Source organism: Misgurnus anguillicaudatus, chromosome 14, assembly GCF_027580225.2.
Source record: "Misgurnus anguillicaudatus chromosome 14, ASM2758022v2, whole genome shotgun sequence".
In the NCBI taxonomy this organism is placed as follows: Eukaryota; Metazoa; Chordata; class Actinopteri; order Cypriniformes; family Cobitidae; genus Misgurnus; species Misgurnus anguillicaudatus.
The window spans coordinates 31,821,561-31,842,621 of record NC_073350.2 but is presented as its reverse complement, the minus strand read 5'-3'; the positions used below and the strand labels follow the sequence as shown (position 1 = coordinate 31,842,621).

Genomic DNA, 21,061 nt, shown 5'->3' with positions numbered 1-21,061 from the left:
CAGGTGTAAGGAGCACCACACCAGAGCTGGTCTGATTCATATGAAGCGTATGAAAACTCCAAGAAGCTGCATTGCAGTGCATCGCCGTTGATATATCCAAACTGGAAGATATATAGAATGAAACAGTAATTGTGATATTGTCTGCTTATGGAGTTTTGAATAAAATGATAACATTTACACTTACTCTTCCTCCACACTTCGTGCGATGCTCCAGCAGCTTTGCGAAGGCTTGTCTGGAAAATCTTGGAGAGATGACCTTGAGTTCTTGAAAGGAGATCAGGAGGTCCAGTGTGTAAAGTGTGGTGTTGTTTATTGAAGCTGGCCAATATCCACTCCTCAGAAGGTCTTTCAGGTCTGGGGTCCTTTGCTGTTTGCATGTTTAACAGACATACAGTGGCTGAGGCAAGTCAAAACGCCCTTGGAAAAAAAACATTTACCACATACTATTTTAAAACAGTTAGTTCATTCTGCACATTGTGAATGTTTAAGAGACATCTTATAAGTTTCTATAATCCCAGTATAGCACTCCTTCTGCCTAACTTCTCGAGTAGTATCATTTGCTAACTCACCAAATTGCTTTGCAACAGCTAATATTTTTTGTTTGTCTGCAGAGAACAAAACTATAAAGATATCTGTCTTTGTTTCGATTAATAACGATACCATGTGTGTAGCCAGGTTGAAGTCCAGGGAAGTGAGAACTGATGAATGATGAACATATCTAAAATCACAAAATAAATAAATAATAACTAAACATAAATTGCATGCAGTTGACCCCCATTTAGACTCCCACAACAGGCCTTGCTCACGATGCCCTACTTGGATTGTAATGTGCTATACAATGCACTTTGACTCTACTGGAAAGTACAATGCCACAGCATTGAAAACATCAAAACATAGTGTGAAAAACATCAAATCTAAAATGGAAATCTAAACTGTGAATTGGTTTTACCATTGATGGTAATTAAAATGATTGGTTTGCCTGAAAGCATTATTACGTTTGTGCGTTTACAACAGTGGTATGTCATCTTGCCGACTGCCAAAAAGAAAGAAAACCACTAGTTTAGATTACCTGTTACTGGCTGCAGACACATAAAAACATCAAAATTAGGGCTTTTTTGAGAACATACCTTGTGTTGAGTGCAATATCCATCTTCCCCTTTAATGATGCATTTGATTGGACGGATGGCTACAAAAAAACTATTAATTACACATTCCCTATTGTGGAGTGGCTGTTTTTTGTGACGTAATACATCACGGTCCCCACAGAACCACTCTCTGCACCTAGGGAGAAAAATAAATTAACATTATTCTAGGTGAATAACTCATATAAAAATAATACACTAAACCAAACTATTCAAGATTTAGTTGGATTCTAGGTTTGATTTTTTTGTATAGGATTGCATAGTGGCTCAATGTTTAGCACTATCACCTCACAGCAAGAAGGTCCTAGATTTAATTTTCTCTTAAATGTGTTTTTATCTGGTTTCTCAAATCCCCCCCAAAAACATGCATCTTAAACCATAAAGCAGGGCACTGTGCATTAATTCTTAGCAAGCATACTTTAAGTAATTAAAGTTTAATATTATTGACTAAATAAAATTAAACTCAAATTAATCAATGCGATTTACCAAATTCCTCATGAGGATTTAGTTTTGCTGAGGGTACAGTTAAGTGGAAACTCCACAATGGATGACAGGAAGCACTCAACCTGTAAAAGTGACTGTAACAGTACACAGAACAGGTTAGGCTATCACTACATACATGATCTTTTTCAACTTATATACAGAACTGTTTATGAAATCAGATGTATTTCTGTTAAGGGTTTGGTAAAGACATAACGAAGTACTTGACATGATAGTATACTTAAGTGTTATACTCTATTTCTTATTTGTTTTGTCATATTTAAATGTTTTAAACTGTTAATACTCAAATACAATTACAATGTTATTCCGTAATTTGATTTGGTCCACCATTTACATTTAAATTCCTACAAATCTGAAATAATTCAGATATACCCTGTAGCTGAGGCTTGGCGTCACCCTCCTTGCCTCCCCCTCGGCTTGCCCCAGCCAACAAAGATCCTTTTAGAGGTCTGTGAAGGGTCTCTTCTAGGGCATAAACATTTCGTCTCCACAGCTGCTCTGTGTGTGTTGAAGTGAATATTTCCTGTAAGACTAATAAAGGTACAGGACGTGAAAAACATGCAACAACTAAAGGAAACACAGCATAAGTATTGAAACACCTAAATGAGCCTTGGCATAGATTCTCCAAGTCTCTGAAACTCAGGGGATGAAACCTCTCTTTTCCAAAATATATTACCTTATTAAAACATGCCACGGAACATTACAGGATGTTAGTTGCTAAATAAGTTGCTATTACAATATACCGTATGAAATCTTCAACACTCATCTCTTTTCCATATTTATCATTTTTATTTTAAGTTGTCCCACATCCATTATGTTTAAGTATAAACTAACAGTTAAATAAAAACTCTAACCTTGGCTTCAGCTAGAATGTGGTCATGGTTCAGCTCAAGAGCCATGAGCCTCCCCTCTTGGTAGTGGGGATCCTGTTTGTGATGGGTATATCTGGTGGCCATTGCAAAGCAGACAAAGACAGAAAGACAAACACACAGCTGGACAGACAGGTACAACAGATGCAGTATATATAGAGATAGGTTGCAAGTTAAGAAAGAACCATGAATTTGAAAAAAAAAAGTTAAACCATGTTTGGTTTAGTAAAACCATTTTGCAAATAATCGATACACAAACCGTAGTTACTACACTTTTACCACAAAACCATGGTTAATTTTCGTACGGCTATGGCAATGTCAGCGTAATGCCAAAAGAAAGGCGTGAATTATAACATTTAAACAAATAGTGAACTTTAAACGAAAGCATCGTGACTTACCTGGACAATGATTTTCGCGTATGAGAGAATCCCTGTCAATTACGAGTACCGAAGAAGAAATCACCCAATAGCAAAGAGGACTGGCTCAGATTCCATAGCAACGAAGGCAGAGAGGATTCTGGGAAATGCAGGCGTCCGAAACTGACTTATTTTTTTTTTTACAATCAAAGTAGAAACAATCAAAATTGATGGCCATAACATCGTATTGTTGAATTATCAAGCACACGTTAGTATTCATGTGTTGAGAAAATATTGTGATCTGCAGCGGGCCCACATGTAGTTTTAGCTGGTGCCTTCACCATAGTAGATGTCGATAAGGCTCATGGGTACTGTAGTATTAATTCTTGTATTTGACACACGAAACCGATCAAAAAAATCAATATTATAGGATAAACATCTCCTGATTAAATGTTGAGTAAAGTAGCGCTTAAAGTGTAATCAATTAATGACAAATAAAGTAAAACAATCCCTGGTATATACTATTGCAATACATTAGATTAAATTCGTGCTTATAAACACGAAAAAAATAATAGGACAAAAAAACGTGGTGCAGGCACGAAAAATACTTCCTATTGAAATACATTAGATTGAAAGTCGTTCTGACTGGCACGAAAAAAGGGGAAAATCGTGTCCATGGACACGAATCGATTAAATTACACGAACTGCCTTGGGTATATCTTAATTAAACATACAGCAAATATACAGTCCTGTAAACATGTCATTTTAATGTAGAACAATATATATTTAAAGAGAAACTTAAAGAGAGAGAAATTCGTGATCCCGCTTCAGACAAGGGATTCTGCCCCACGAAAATGTAGTGACCGCACCAATGAATTAACAGCCGCACGCTACTGCAAAATACACATTTGAACAATAAAATCAATCGCCTAAAACATACTTGCAGCGCAGGCATGAATACCCCCATTTCGTCAAAATCCAAAGATGAGGGATTTGGATTCAAATATCGGGCGACCCTTCTACGTTGTCAAGCGACGAATTGGGGGGTACCCTCAACGTCAGCTTATAGACGTGAGGGGGAATGACCAACTGTGCGTGATCGAAAATAATAAAATATCTACGTTAATTAAGGCATGTTTTAAACACACAGCAAATACAGCCCTGTAAATATGTCATTTTATTGTATACCAAATATATCTATATAAAAAGAGAGAGAAAAGTCGTGATACACCGATTCAGAAGGCTTTCCGCTCCACGAAAATGTTTGGTCACCGCATCAATAATGATTGTAACCGTTTATGCGCCGCACGCTTGTGCAAAATGCACATTTGCAGCATAAAATCAATCGCCTAAAACCATATTGTGCAGGCAAACCGATAAACCCATTTCGTCAAAATTCAAAGATGAGGGGTTTGCATTCAAATCTATAGGACGACCCTCTACGTTTTCAAGCGACGAATAGGGGGTACCCTCAACGTCCGCTATGGACGTGAGGGGGTCATGACCAAACGGCAGTATGTGACGAATAGGGTGTGAGACTGTGTTGGCTCGTATGAAGGATCCTGTCGTGAGCTGGGCTAAATTGTGTTGTTTGTTCTTGCACCAGCACGCTTTTATTCTCGTGTTAATAGTCAATAGCTTGCAGTCAATGTGGATGCTTAATAGTACGCAAGCTGCTACAGTGGCAATAGCTGCGAGCTGTACAAATACACTTCATGTTCTCTCTCTCAATCTACTGTGACTTTATGTCTTACTATGTTTCAGTAAAAATTTTTATTTAACTTTTTATTTAGATGCCAGGGTTTTTCCTGGCTCAAAATGAGGTGGTGCTATCTTGATGCACACATGCATGTGTATACTGGCTCAACAACACACTTTACAAGCAACATAGCAGCTAATATGTTAATTTACAGTTAACAAACACCAAAGTTTGTTTAAAAAAATGAAATAAGCTTTTCATGTACAATTCATTCTGATGCGTTTGGTTATATCTGAAATACACATGCATCAACATCATCTGTCATTCAAGCAGAATAATTGACTCCGGTCCTTTAAATTAAAAAATAATACACACCCAAGGTGCTTCCCATGCCACATTATCACCTTAGGTGTGCATTATTTTTGTATAATTATTCCTTACATAATCATATGATGCCTTTATCTGAAATAATATTACGTCTCTTTTTAATCTATTTTAGTCAACTATAGTCATATTGAATAAAACTAGCAGCTATGACTTATTGCTTTTAAATGAATGCATCACCTAATGCCAGTCAAAACTAAATGATTTTGTAAATGATAAACTAAACATTAACTTGTAACTTGTCAACGGTTTATCAATAATTAACATTATCTGCTTAAGTCTTACTAATTAGTCTTATTATATGCCTCTATTATGCGGTTCAATCACTGATCTCCATTTGATTCACTTGGTGACTGAATTTTTGTTCATTAAAGGTGCAGTGTGTGATTTTTTTTAGAAGGATCTCTTGACAGAAATGCAAAATAATATACAAAACTATATTATCAGGGGTGTATAAAGACCGTTATGTGTTAATTACCTAAGAACGAGACCTTTTTATCTACATACACCGAGGGTCCCCTTACATGGAAGTCGCAATTTTGTGCTGCCATTTTTTACAGAAACCCTTAACGGACATTTTTTTTACTCAGTTGTCTCCGACGATGACATGTTTCTCTGGTGGGGGCTACTGTAGCTTCTCTTTGTGTTTCAAAAGTGAGGGGTGAGCTGTGGACTGAGCCGTTGGGTGCAATTCGGAACCTCACCACTACATGCCGCTAAACTTTACACACTGCACCTTTAAAATAAATTGGTTTAAAGATTCATTCGCTTTCAAGTCCACCACAGTGGCTTAATGATACAACTGCACTTACAATTGACTTTTTAAAGAGTGCAATGATTTTTTTTCTTTTCTCGTAAAGACACATGACAAGGACACCCATAGATATGTATAAAGGCTAGATGTCTCGCCCGCGCTGCTGGCCAATTGAGTGGAACGTCCGCATTCGGCGGCCATCTTACCACAGGGCGCTCGCTCACTCGTAGCATTGTGTTTAATGGAGCATGTACTTTTAAATGACTATAACTTGCTCAGTTTTCTACCGATTTTTCGAAAGGTTTGGTTTGTTATAAACGTCAGAAAATGTACCTATGACACTGCATACTTAATGAATAATTTTCTTGAATCATGTTAAAGCATCCAGAATTATAGCCACGTTAATAATGTTTGTAAGAAACCAAACCGTTTGAAAATCGGTAGAAAATGGTCATTTATAAGTACCTGCACCATTAAACACAATGCTACGAGTGAGCGAGCTGTCTGAGGTAAGATGGCCACCAGGTGATGACGTTAGAGACTCATCTAGCCTTTATTCATATCTATGAGGACACCTATCAAGACACAGAGGCGCCGCAAAATTGGCTGGAGGCAGCCTCCTCCAAATTATTTATGCAGGGAAACCCTTTGCGCACTTAAGTAACATAACACAAACCATATATTTGCATTTCAAGGATTTGAAAATATTGTAAATATCTTGCATGTAAAACTCATGCTTGTTTTCTGTATCTGAGTTTCTGTAAGTGTGATGTTATGTGCTTGCTTTAATGTTTTATGTTGTCTTAGTATTTAGCTGTGTCTTTGCTAGGGTGTCCCAAACTGGTTTCTAGGATGTTGCTACTGTGTGGTTGTTAGGGTGTCCTAAATGGTTGTCAGGGTGTTGCAATGTGATTGCGACTTAAGGGCTTGTTATAGTTGTGCGTAGGTCCTACGGCATAGGTTCCGCGTCGGTTTTCATTTATACTTTTGCGTTGTCGTCCGCGTTGACGTGCAAACACACGCGCAGACCGCTGGGAGACAACATTCACGCGTGTAACCACATTAGCAGCGCGACCGTCAAAGAAGAATAAGCTTGGCCAGTTAACCCACAAACAAAGAAGAAACAGCAACTTGTGTATTATTTGAGAAGACCAGCAATGATTGAAGTAAATAAACAGTGGCTTTTGTTGCAGTTTGGGTTAAATCACTCCTCAACTAAGCTAATCTTTGTTTTCAACGTCGCAAACGGAAATACCTATGACACAGTTTTTTTACCTGACGATAGGGGTTCTGGTGGACCAATCACAGCGCTTGCGGTCCACGTAGAAGTGTCGCGCTGTAAACATTTTTGCGAGGTGCACGTCAGGCTACGGATAACTTACAGCGTAGCTACGGCGTAGAGCTTACGCACGACTATAAATCAGGCTTTAGATGTTTTAAATGGTTGTATTATTTAGCTGTGTGGTTGCTAGGATGTTCTGTGTGGTTGCTGGGTGGATGCTAAATGACCAAAGTCGAAAGATCTTGTGATATTCAAGGCCTTAGGATTTGGGAAACTGTTATTTTTAAGGTTATGAGTTTGTCAAATCAAATATAAGCAGTAGTAATTGTGACAGGACACCTCACATATAAAAAAGCAATTTAAATAAAAATCAAATGATGTAAATAAATTATTAGGATTGAGCTATCTCTCTCTCTCTCTCTCTCTCTCTCTCTCTCTCTCTCTCTCTCTCTCTCTCTCCCTCTCTCTCTCTGTGTCAATTTGTACTCTCTCTATTCCAGCTCTCTATGTGTCCCTCCCACCCTCGCTCGCTCACGCTCTGCCTCTTTGTGTCTTGCGCTGTGGTTGCACTTGTAAGTTTAATCTCTGCTAAGGAGAAGGAGCGGGAGTAAACTGCATCTCACTTGCTGACAGATACTGTGCTCACCAAGGGGGAGACATAAAAAGAAATGATCAGTTTTCTTATTTTTTAGGTCAGTGAATACATTAGGGATCATGTGCTGACTCTGTCAAGCAACAGATCTGATGCTCTAAGCTGAGATTACAAAGAAAATGTAAAATCAGCTGGTGTGTTCGGATATGTTGTGTAAAAGCCGTACCTGTGATCAGGGTTGAAAAAAGGACTCGATTGCAAAGAAGAAATTAGGACTTGCCTTTCTCTGGACATTTCGGTCAAAATCTAGCAGAACCACTTTGTGAGACCGTGTATGGCATGGAAGCCGAGCTGGGCGTCCTGAGCTGAAGGCTACAGGATAATCGAACTGTGAACTTCATGTACCGGTTGAGAGGGCAATGATATGGGATTTATGGGTCGCTCTGCAGACAGCTTTATCAATCTAGTTGTGCGATGTAAGGCTGCAGTGGATCAGTCTCCACCTCGTACCAAGCTCTCCGACTGAACCAGACAGGAGTCAAATTCAAGGCTAAAAAAACTTTTATTGAGAAGATCTGACTTTTACAGATTTTTTTGAATTATTAAATTTTGGGGACTGTACTCTTCAGTTTTCGTGACAACTCTGAGATCATACAGTTAGCATGCAAGTGTCATTTGTGTGCACGGACCATCGGTCCATGAGCCGTAGCACGGATGACCGGCTCAATCGACAAAACGCCAACAGTCCGAACACAGGTACCCGGAGCAAGTTCAAAGCGGTGGCCATGGTGGCCCGGAGTCTTGGTCAGCTGTCTGTCCAGAGCGTACCATCGTCAAGTGACCAGAGCATAAGAACTGGCATGAAATATAGGTAGGAAAATATGTGCATTGTCTGGGGAGTGTGATAAATAGTGCAAGAACTGTTTGGAAATAAATATAGTTTTGTAGCAAATCATGTGCATTGTATTCACCAGAATGATGTTAAATGTAATAAATTAGATTTAACTTTGAAATAGTTTGCATAGAATATAAAAGTAATATTATAAGTAGTGACATCTCAACATAATAGTAAAGTAATGTTGAATGGTCCTGTCAAGATCAATAAGGTAATAACTGACATCTCCTTGTGCCTGTATATATTTTTTCCATTTCTTTAATGTAGCTTCATTGCATAAAATGAAATTATCTCCATCAATTTAACTATTACTCTTCAATTTGTTCAGCGAATGGAGCTTTAACTGTCTGAGAATAATGCCTAGTGTTTTTCTTAATCATTGTAACTCAATTGTGCCTCTGTCAATCTATATTCCTTTGCATGAGAACCCCAGAGCTGAAACACTCAACTTAATAATACAAACTTGAGCAAACTTTCTTTGCATCCTCTTTTATAAAATTTGCTTATAGATTTTACAAATGTATTGTTATTAAAGTGCTGTCATAAATGTCTAAGATGTCTTTTACTTACATTAACTACAGTACTGTACATTATACAAGTATTATCTTACTAAGATCATTTTTTATATGCTGTTAAATGTTAAGCAAAATAAAATTCATAATTTCAGCATTCGTTAGCAACAAACCTGCAAATAATTGTTAATTTGCATAATGAGTGATTGTAACCACTGGTGGATAACTTTTAGCTGTCATGTTCATTTGCAGAAATATCCTAAAAACGGCTCTTAATGGATGCGTGTGATCTTTTCTCCCATTTGATATTAGTCAGGATTGTCAGAGGCTCCAATTTGCGTCAAGCTTTAGTATTCACTTCAATAGGAATAAAAGAGCTTAGCTAGACTAGCAAGTTATTTTAATTCATTCATTTATTCATATTTACTTGCCTTCATGTCAACTTAAGAAAAAAAATTGTTGTACGAAATGGAGGAAAGATTGAATATTCAGTCTTTTATTAAAAAGTGTCTGTGTTGTGTAAAAAAAGATGGACTAGATACAGGTCATTGAAAGTGCTTGAATCTATTTTATGCAAGACGTTTTCTGGAAAAAAATTCATATTATTATTAAAGGCGGAGTCCATGATGTTTGAAAGCCAATGTTGATATTTGAAATCACCTAAACAAACACGCCCCTACCCCAATAGAATCTGGACCTTCAGTTGATAGACCCGCCCCACACATACGCAAACCGGCATTTGATTTGATTTGATTGGCTATAAGTGTGTTTTGGTAGTCGGCCCGTCTCCTTTTCCAACGCGTTTTTCAAACATCGTGGACTCCGCCTTTAAATGCTTCTGTATGCGAATGTTGATTCATACCAAAATGCTTTTTTGCATAGTTGTGTTTGACGCATGAAAACATCTCGGGTTACGTACTTGTTACGAACTGTTGTTCAGTGAGAAGGGAACGAGATGTTGCGTCTCCCTTGTCATACTTCCTGCGTCCCTGTAACGCCGTCTTTGGTAATATTTCAGATAGCGATATACTTCCAGGCTCCCGTGTGACCCTGTCTTTGTCATTAAACCTCACCATTGGTTGAATTTGATATACACATTCAGATGCACTTACCCCTGGAGGCGTCCCCAAAGTGTCACCGCAGTGACGCAACGCAAGTTCCCTCAAAAGGGAACTGTAACAATGTATCTTAAAAGGTAACATGATGAGTGAATAATGACATTGTTTGTATGAACTATTTATAAATATTAACTTTTCTTTTAGCAAAAACTGCTCCAAATTCTGTGAGGTAGACACTGTTATAGCAGGACAGGGTTCAGGAGGGATCTGACCCCCTGGGCCAATATTAAAGGGTTCTTCTGGCTCCAAGAAGCTAGTATCTCAATTTCTTCCAGGAGATGTGTGTCTGTGTGGACAAACTAGAACATTGCTTACAGGCAATCTTCACTAATGATGCTCAGAGCGGCTCTGCCAGAGGATGCAAACCCCTGTGACACCATGAATGTGTTTTACTTTAATCGGAAGAGTCCATGTTTATGTGTATAGGAGCCATGGGCCGTTCTTTTGAGTGTTTCTTTGTGTGAATGTTTGAGAGCAGACGCTGTTCACCCAGAAGAAGAAACAACCCTGGATTTACTGCACTCGTGTCAGTGTGAGTTTCAGTGATTTGCGATGTTAAGACCCTAGAGCACTTGCTAGCAAAATTTCAACAGTTCGCTGAATAATAATTTACATCCACGACCACTTTCAATTTGCTTCTCCAAAATTTTTTAAAAAGATGCTTCCAGCTACTGAAAGTGCAAGAAAGGTGAAGAAAGTTGATGCCACATCGTTATAAAGTTTCAGTGTGACTCCCCAAAGGATAAAAATCCTCTAGTTCATACTATCAGCTTTGTCTCACCTAGTGTAATTTTCTTTAGTCAGTTCCAATCAAAATCTCATTCTGCCCGACTGAATGGAAGCAGACAAAGCTATTGTAAAGAGATGATGATGATGGAGGAGGGCTTTCAATTAGCTGTCATCTTCCTCCAGTCCAGCTCCTGCGGTATTGCTTTGGTCTCTCTCCACGGACAGTCGAAGGCATTGTATCGGCAAGTCTAAAATTGGGAATGCTGCCATATCATAGATTAAGCCAGCTTGACATCACTGCCTTATCTTTTCAGCTCTCTGGGAGACTCTTCAGTTTAGCTGTGTGGACAGATTAAATGGCTCCGGTGAGAATTGAATTAATGATTTAGGTGGAAAGCTTCACAATGGAGGTGTGGCATGGGGGGTTATTGAATTAATCTAGATCGTTATCATTCTTAAATCCTTTCACACTTTCTTCTAAACATGTTTATTTGCAGAATAAAGTCCCTCTGTAACCTTTTTTTTTTTTTAAATGTGCCAGTGGGAACATGCAGCAATGCACATAATTTATAATATATTATACAAATCCTTTGATAAGAAAGGCAGCAGCAGTTAAACGTTGTGTCTTATAGGAAGTGAAAAGCGATAGACCTATTTAACACCACCTTACAGCATTGTCAAATTTATTATATCCATCTCTAGAGCTCCGGCTGTCATATAAATGTATTTTTTTTGCTTGACTTTGTAGACATTGTCTAGCTTTAATTTACTTCATACAAATAATGTAGCTAGAAGATAAAATATTGCTGTTCTCCTACAGACAGAATTGCAGGACATATGGTGTCCCACTTGATTCATCATTGTAATACACCCTGTAAGATATTATGTTTGTGAAAATGCTAGATTTATAGCATAATGAATACAAATTTATTTGATTTTAATTGGACCATGTGCAGGTTGTATAATGATTTTAAAGATTTACCTTGATTGTACTTGATTTACCTTGTTTTTGGCCAACAAGTTTTCAAGAACCAGGATAATTTGAAGTGTGCCAGATCCCACATTTCTGAAAAGTCATTATATTCAATGAGAAATGCTCTTCTACTGTATGTGTGACAAACAACAAATAATGTGTGACCTAATACAATACTGAAATGATTTATTGAACCTTTATAATGATTTCCACAACTCCAAACCCTTTTACCTTTTCTTTGGCATGCACCAACCTGGCACTGTTTGTCAAAGCACTTAATCTTTCTTGGGTTTTTCTAAGAAGAGCAAATGCCTGTATGATAGACAGATCTCTAGATCAGATTATGAATGGGACAGGTGTTGTAAAGTTTTATGTAGCTCCCTTCACTTTGTATTAGATAAAACATTTACTGCTTCTGCTCTTTCTTGTCTTCTCAAATGCAGGGTTCCCACGGGTCCTTGAAATCCTTGAAAGTTTGTGAATCTGGGAGAAAAAATTCAAGACCCTGGGAAGTTTTTGAAAATATAGTTACAGGTCATTGAAAGTGCTTGAATCTATTTTATGCAAGAAGTTTTCTGGAAAAAAATCTATAATATTCCCTGCGTAGTGTAGGATAATATCATGCAATTTCTAGACTTTTTGAGCACACGTGCTAAACTGTTCGCTTTAAATGCTTCTGTATGCGAATGTTGATTCATACCAAAATGCTTTTTTGCATAGTTGTGTTTGACACATGAAAACGTCTCGGGCTACGCACGTAAGTGTTGTTCCCTGAGAAGGGAACGAGACGCTGCGTCTCCCTTGCCATACTTCCTGCGTCCCTGAAACGCTGTCTTTGCAATATTTCAGATAGCAAGATACTTCCTGGCTTCTGCGTCACCCTGTCTTTGTCGTTAAGCCTCACCATTGGTTGAATTTGATGTACACATTCAGACGCACTTACCCCTGGAAGCGTCCCCAAAGTGTCACAACAGTGACGCAGCGCGAGTTCCCTCATAAGGGAACTGTAACAATGTATCGTAAATGTAACCTTGCTCTCACTTGAAATGTGTCCCCACATTTACTCCTTGAATTTGAGGGTATTGGACCTGGAAAGTCCTCGAAAGGACCTTAAATTTGAAGTTAACTAAGGTGTGGGAACCCTGTAAATGTGAATTATGAGTGAGCGCCCATTAAAACAACCTTCTGTGGCACCTGTTTTTTTTTTTTGGCACATGCTTTTTTATTTTAAATGCAAATGATCAGTTTATCACAGATTTCAACTTTAAATTCAGAAATATGGGTAAATACAGTTTTAAACTCAACATACCAAACTTGTCGGGAAAGAAAGAGGACACGGAAGTGCTATTTATTTACTGGTTAATCCATCGGAGAAAGTGTCATTATTACGGGTGGATAAAAAATGACAAAATGTGATGCCAAATTTATACTTGGGCAGCCAGCCCAAATAGTCAATGTGTGGGAAGCACTGAAACATTAGTATTGCACTTACCTGTGCAGCAACTTAATGGCATTCTGTCTCCATTGTACAAATATGTAAAAATGCATTTTATTTATATATCTGACATTCATCCAGTTCACTTAAATAGCGTGCATGAAAATTACAACATTTGAAGTTCTGAGATGAATGCGTCTGTAAGTATAGAGAAAGATGACACAGTGTTAAAAATGCAAGGCGTTAGAGTAGGCGTGTTGAGAGATTTTATTGCACTACTGATCTCGCCAGAACTAATACTACCTTCAGATTCACTACCACATAAAATAATACTTCATAAATGTTTCTTAAATAAAATAACCTTTTACAAAGAGAAACATAATAGTGCAATAAACACATCATCTCACGTGCGCATTTCTATTTACAGTGTACATGTATGTGTGCCTGTGTAAACACTCACACTGATAACAAATGACGATTGATGTCTGTATGTTCTCTCATCTGTGCGCTGCTGATAGCTTTTAATTAAGTCTCGTATGTTTGCTGTTTAAAAACATCTTATTCACTGGCAGCAGAATGTCATTGCATTGTGTTCTGGAAATAGATTTATTCATTCCGGCTGGGCTCTGCCAGAAATAGACGCGTTTATTCATTTCCCTATTAATTTGTGTTGTGTTGATCGCATCAATTTGTTTAGTAATTTCTTTAGTAGTTTACTGCCATTCAGAGAGAGAAATCTGAATTATTTAATATCCAGCACACCCAAAAAATAAATTCTAATGAAAACACATTTAGATTGCAATAAGTCAATAGTTCAGCTTCAGAAAGTAATTTCGATAAATGTACAATCGTGTTATGATCATGGTAATCAACTGTGCAATTTTTGCATGGTGCATCTCTATGATGCAAAGATTTATTTTTTCCCTCATTTTTTTGTACCTTGGTTCAGGGAGTCACGGTTTATTACGATTTCAGTACAAGAAGAAATACGACAAATGTGTGACAAATGACCTATATGTTTTTTTTCTTTTTAAACAGAAGGTCGTGCAAATTACAATTTGTAGGGATGCTCCGAACGATTGGCCGCAGATCGGTATCGGCCGATACACCATTAAATGACTCGATTGGTACTTGCTAAATTTGCTGATCTCATGAACCGATCTTTCTGTACCTTTGTCATCATCGGGCCACTGAATGCATCTGCAAGCTATTTTTGGTTATTCTAATGTAATGGATACCCTTCCTACCCTTTCAACAACAGCTGTAATGACAATCATGATTGGAGCCAGTAATACTCCTTAATTGAAAATCTTCTCAAACTTTTTTGCTTTCAAATGGTTAAACGAGATGTGTTATATTATTTGAATAAAAATCAACTACATTTTGCTGAGCTAATATTCGAAGAGTTTAGTTCCAAAACGCAATAAATCCATTTTGACTAATTTGGGTACAAATTTGTTTTCTTTACCAAGAAAGTGACAAGATGAAAACCACTATTTTCTGTTACAAACTTTCACATAGCATCTGTAGGTTATAATAACATAAAAAATTCAAATCTATAATTTGATTTTCAAAGATTTATTATAAAAACTGATCATTTTTTTCTGCAAAATGCAATAAATCCATGACTTTTTTTTCAAAATGCTATAAATCTATTGAATCAATATATAAATGTTCATTCATCTTTGCCATGTTATATTCATTTATAACACAGCTCTCTGGAATGCTTGATTCTGATTGGTCAGTTGAGACATTTGCAGGTTCGTTCTTTTCAAATAATAACCGCTCCAAAGTAGTAACGCATAGCTGGTACTACTTGTATGTTTTAAATCCCTCCGCGCCAACAAAGATTACTGTTTGGCGCCATCTTGTGACAAACACTGGACAACCACAATTAAGAATGGAAAATTTTGACATTCATTTTAACATGTACGGAAAAAACTAAACATTTAAACAGTGGATAGAAGAACGAACAACGACAACACAGAGAGCTTACTGAGACTGAAATTGACAAAATAGAGCATGACAGCTACGAAGCCAACACGCAAAAAAATACAGAATGGGCATTAAAACTTCTCAAAGACTGGCTAAAAGAGAAAAAAATGGAGACAGACAAGTATGAAGCAGAGGATCTTAATAAGGTATTATGATCATTTTATGCATCTGTGCAAAGTTTCGCGGAAGGATAAAAATGTTAATTTAAAACAAATATGCCAATAAAATGTTTCAAATTCATATTTATTTCCAGTTTTTTTCTTATGTGGCAAGTAGCAGTGTAATAAGCGGGATAATGTAGAGGCAGCCAGTAGTTATCGGGTAAATAAACCCCTTCAGTGTGATACGAGACCTGATCACACTGTCGGGGCTTATTTCTCGATAACTACCAGCTGCCTCTACATTATCCCTTACTTAGTTGACTAGTGATGCACTGATTAAAAAAATAAACATTAATGGCATTAATCAAAACACTTACTTTGTCATTAAGAACACTGTCATTGCTGCTGTCATCCTTGGGACGTCGTTGCTAAACTTTTTTGACAGCGATCAGCTGTAAAATGTTTTGGTCCTGCTCGATTGACTTCGAGAAAAATAATGGAAAGTTTTTCATAAGATCCGCTGGAGTCAATGTGTTAGCCTGACAGATGCTTGATGCTGTTGGGTGAGAACAAGCAACAGCCGGCATTTTTCCTTCGCCCGATTGCCTCTCGCGTAAATTATTAGATTTTGATAGCTTACGTTTCTTCCCTGCCACAGAAAACCCACCACAGGTTTATCAATGCCAACAAAAGTATTATTTTGTTTTTGTTTGTTTGTTGATCATGAAGTACAAAGTAAATGAGGAAAACTAGGATTTTGTGTGTATTTAACGCACTGCCATTATTGTTTACAATGCGTAGAGTGGTGCACTGTGATTGGTTAAGCGGATTTAATTCAATTCAATTTTATTTATATAGTGCTTTTCACAATACTCAATTGTTTACTTTACATTAATAGAAGCAGTAAAAGCACAGAAAAACGACAGATAGCATAACATAATACACGATAGCATAAGCAGTCAAATTTGCTAATGTAACGTCTAGAAGAGGAAGCTAAGTTAAGCCCAAGAAGGCTGCCTCCCCGGGGTAAAAAAAACCCTAGGAGAAAAAAAAACCCGGGCTGTTTAGCCGAGGAAATAAAAAAAGTCCTAGGAGGGAAAAACCCTTGGGAGATATATATGTATATACACACATATAAACGGATAAGGAGATTAAGCGGAGATTAAGCTGGTTCTGTCTGTGATCGTTGGTCAGGCATCAGCTGGGCATCACGTTGAAGGACGACCAGTAGATCAGAGGTGTGCCGACTTTCACATCTACCGGAACTGGGTCTGTTTGTCCCATTTATTGCATTCTGCAGAGAAGGAGGACTGGCATTTGTTGCGGTTTGGATAAAAGCAAGAAAATATGACAGAATAATACGGCGGATATCAGATTTTGCGTAAAATTTAAGAATTTACTGACCAGATACAATACTGATTTTGGTGGTAACAATTTTTTTTTAAATGCCGTTTATCGCGTTTTGGAACAAACCTCTTCATTTGAAGCCACATGGGAACCTTTCTAGATTTGGAAATGTAATGATGACTTTTTCTTGATATGTGTCTCAGACTTACAAAATGATGAACATTGTTCTTATCTATTTACATTTTTGTATGTATTTTGTATACATGTCTACTGAATGAGGCAGCCCTGGTTTATTCTAGGGATGCTCACATTGACCGTTTAACCGTTAACCGAAGGTACGAATGTATGACCGATTAACATTATCAGTTAAAATAAAAAAATATTTGTTAATACATGGTGCGTGTCGTCATGAGCCGACAGACATTTCGCCACTTTTCTATCTTTAATTTGTGAATGTCCTGTTAATGACACAAATGATTGCTGCCCTGACGGTCTGATCATTTGTATGCGTGTTTGGAAGCTGAACGGAGACGCGCGCGTGTCCCGGACCATAACATGAGAGCGAAGCTCCCCTAAATATTCCGCTCTACTGTTCAAGCGCTCCACTCAGTCGCTCACCGCCCAAGCAAGCGCTCCGTTAACTTTCCGCTCACGCTAGCAAATAAACCAATTCCCATTCAGATCCCGCTCCGACATAAAAAAAAGTTTTGTAAGCCTAATTGTTTTCTGTACTGACGTTCTTGGATAATTGCATTTAATTAAAGTATTAGCTGATAAATCGCAGTTATGTACAGTTGTTTGTTGGCTATTAGACCTAGTTTAACTGATACGGTGCTCCGGATATAATTCAAATTAACAAATTGTTTCCACGACATCCACGTTTTACTAATTCACAATTTTAAGTAATAATAAATGTAATAAGTAATTACGAAATATTATAATAATTCGTTCCCCAACGAACTATACTATTATATAAATATATTATTTGAAAAAACTAAAATAAATTGAAGAACAATTTCAAGTGCAAAGTGCAAATTTACAGTGCATCAGTAAATACAGAACACAGCTGCTTAAAGAAATTAAAATTAGACAGTATTTATGAACCTGTAAATGTACAAAACGAATGCAATACAGAAGGCCATGAGTATTTATTTATGGCATTTTCAATAGTATATTAGTAGCTAAATTAACGTGTAGGCTATCTAATATAGTATGAAAACGAATAAATCATTATTTTGGCTAAATTCATCTGGACAGATTTAGTCAGACTGATTTGTCAACATTTCAGAAGCTTAAATGCTATCTAAAACAACTTACATTTTATCCCGAGTGTTACTTGGTCGAAAATATGTAGAAATATAGCCTACGCGAGAGCAAATTACAGAACAAAAATGTTTAGCTCACGCGGACCGAACGAAAAGCCGTTAATTAAGCGGACTCTGTAAAATAGAGGACGTGCTGAATCAGTCGAGTCGGCAGATTATCATCAATGTTTATAATGTTCATCGCATGCTGTTGATGAAAAAAATTAATATCTAAATGTCCATGGAAGAGTCAAGTGTTCAGTCAGTTAATACTAAAGGCACCGGCGTTTTTGGCTGAAGCTTCCTCATTCACGGAGCGGAGAACTATACAGGTTTTTATTTTAAGTGGTTTTAATGCTGGTAAGCAATCAGTTATATTTTGGCGCTTTGTATTTGTGTTGATCAGTTAGATTAAAGTAATTTTCATCTTTAAAACTGCATCTAGATGCAGACGACGCTACATTTATACTGTCATCTTAGTTTCATTTCTTTCATTTCTATATAAGGCTGGCGACTTCATTAAAACAATATTTGAACTCCATAATTTATTGCTATAGATTCTCGAACTATCAAATTACCAAAGGGCATACTGGGATGAGCGAGCGGTGCTGCGTATTGAGCGAGCGGAGCGGAAACTTCGGAAATGCGCTCTGCGCTCTGATGGAGATATTACCACTCCGCTCCCGCTCCGCTCACATGCTCTGTCCATAAACATCTCTCTTTTTGCACAAACAGAGAAAGACGACGCAAAAACAAAACTTTCTGAAAAGCATCCTGCTTTAGAAATGACCACTGTGGTAGATGAAACGGAGACAATCTGCCCTTTTTGGATATTAATCCTCTGGACTGATCGCGTGCTTTTTAATAAGGTGAATATATTGCGTGAATATCTGATAATGTATGAATCCTGGTTCTGTTGTTGATCTGTCGCTGCTGTTTGCACGTTCAAATTAAATCTTTTGTTTTTACTATTTCACAGACAACCGTCAACTGTATTTTTACTGAATGACAATTTCATATTAAAATCTTATCAGTTAACGGTTAATGTTCGGTTTAGAAGCTACGGTTGTCGGTCGGGAAAATTAACTGATATGAGCATCCCTAGTTTATTCCCTTTTTTATTTCTTTTTTGTATCCTATTTTTTATGAAACCTTAAAACTCTAAATAAAATGTATATAAAATGATTGGTCTTTCCTGCAGGAAATCTATTGCTTTTGTCATTTTCATTTGTCAAGTCCACAGGATTTGACCTCTTGCACTATATTTAAATTGTGTGATCTAGTTTGCAAGTTTTGGCTTTATATCTACAGGCCCTGAGGTATGGTAACGTGAGCTCTTATACTGAGATTTTATGTGTGGAGGTTGGTAATGGGTTGGTGTTGGTGGAGAAAAGAGAAGGATGTGGGTTTGAGATGGAACTTCTCTGACTGGAGCAGAAGGCCTTCTCAGGTAGAGCTTCTGCTTTTAGAACAGGGTGTAGGTGGCAGACTCACACTCTGAATTGCTCTTACATAAACACACATTTCAGAGAACAAATCTGCACTAAGAAGCCATCAGAGAGTTGCGTGAGTTTTATTTGTGTGCCTGCATGAAGAATCACATACTGTAGATCTAATTCAACATATTACAGTAGTCTGATGCTCCCTTTTTCCGTATCAGTTGGCTATTCCTTGGTCATGTGCCGTCCATTTGCCTTAAAGGAATAGTTCACCCCAAAATCAAAATGGTGTCATCATGATGTTATACATTAGTCTCTTTTGTGGAACACAATGTTATTCTGCGGCCAAAAAATAAAGAATAGGAGAACATTTTGTCAATGAGCTAACATAATGTGCAGTTTAAAAAGCCATGATTACACCTAGGACAAGAAGTTATAGGAAAGGTGAACTTTTGGTTCACTGTGTAAAGTTCGTTGCTGCCTTGAATTTCTTAGTTTAATCAACTTGGATCAAGCCATTTTAAAGGGCCATTATTTCATTGCTTAAAAAAACATAATTTTGTGTATTTGATGTAATGCAATGTGTTTCCGTGGTTTATGGTTCAAAAAACACATTGTTTTTGTAGCTCCTCTATGCCCCGCCTTTCTGAAACATGCAGATTTGTACAAAGCTTATCATTTTGAGAATGCATGGTGTGATCTGATTGGCCAGCTATCCACAGCGTTGTGATTTGCCAAATACCTCAAGTGCGTATATGGAAATGTGATGCTCTTGACCATGTTTCAGGGCTCCAGACTAACTTTTCACTAGGAGTACAGTGGCCCCCAACTGAAAATTTTAGGGGTGCAACCAGAAAATTTAGGGGCACACACTGTAAATCAACATGCTAACCTAATAATCACATTTCTAATTTCCACTGTATTACTAATAAATACTTTGATGATAGATTCAGAAAGAACAATGTGCTGTTTCAAATTCAGTGGCACATCACAAAAAAAGGTCAACACATGTGTGACTGGATGTAAAATTCAGTGGCACACTCTATATATACTTATATATTTATTAGGGCCGGGACTCAATTAAAAAATTAATCTAATTAATTAGAGGCTTTGTAATTAATTAATCAAAATTAATCACATTTTTATCACATATAAATATTTGACCTGAGAACATTGAGAAGTTATTTTTTCACATGGATTTTTAGTATACCATGAATAATGACTGAATACATAAGCTTAAGCAACAAAATATTGTTTATTTTTGTTCAACCAAGTCGTTGTACTCGGAGTCGGGCTAACGTCCACGCTAGCTGCTATATGTTTTGCATTGAGATGATACTTGAGGCTCGATGTGCTGCGTTGATATGTGAATTCCTTGTTGCATAGCTTACACACAACCATGCTCTTATCGACGCTTCCATCCATTCGTTTTTTATAAAAAAAAATTACCATCCACGGGGCCAACCAAAGCGATCTCATCAGCTTCTTCGTTCATGCTCACTGTGGTTTGTTGTTGTCTGAAGTCATGAACGCTAGTTGGTGCTCCAGTATAATCGGTCCGCCCAAATTCATCCAATGAGAAATGTTCCGCGGTGCAAAAATAAGTGTGATTTAAATGCTTTAAAAATGTTTAA

General features: G+C 37.4%; 1 protein-coding gene and 1 long non-coding RNA gene across 13 annotated transcripts in view; one reads left to right on the top strand and one right to left on the bottom strand.

Annotated features, from left to right (window-relative positions):
* kcnab2a (potassium voltage-gated channel subfamily A regulatory beta subunit 2a) overlaps window positions 1-21,061 on the top strand; it is a 143,487-nt gene that overhangs the window by 90,948 nt on the left and 31,478 nt on the right. Inside the window, exon 1 of one of the 9 annotated variants that reach the window (XM_055183167.2) lies at window positions 7,566-8,450. The exons of the other annotated variants lie outside the window; for them this stretch is intronic. Within the exon in view, the coding sequence (XP_055039142.2) occupies window positions 8,242-8,450 (209 nt within the window). The 5' untranslated portion in view covers window positions 7,566-8,241. Of the gene's footprint in view, window positions 1-7,565; window positions 8,451-21,061 lie in introns of those variants that run through there. 9 annotated transcript variants of the gene reach the window in all.
* On the bottom strand, window positions 18-3,814 carry LOC141369514 (uncharacterized). 4 transcript variants are annotated; one of them, XR_012373287.1, is made up of 8 exons: window positions 2,911-3,814; window positions 2,498-2,635; window positions 2,016-2,141; window positions 1,629-1,720; window positions 1,128-1,281; window positions 950-1,033; window positions 185-417; window positions 18-101 (listed from the first exon to the last, which is right to left on the bottom strand). It is a non-coding gene; the product is annotated as an uncharacterized lncRNA (long non-coding RNA). The 4 variants fall into 4 exon arrangements; XR_012373286.1 differs by having other exon boundaries at window positions 996-1,033; window positions 2,911-3,813; XR_012373285.1 differs by lacking the exon at window positions 950-1,033 and adding an exon at window positions 661-718 and having other exon boundaries at window positions 2,911-3,813.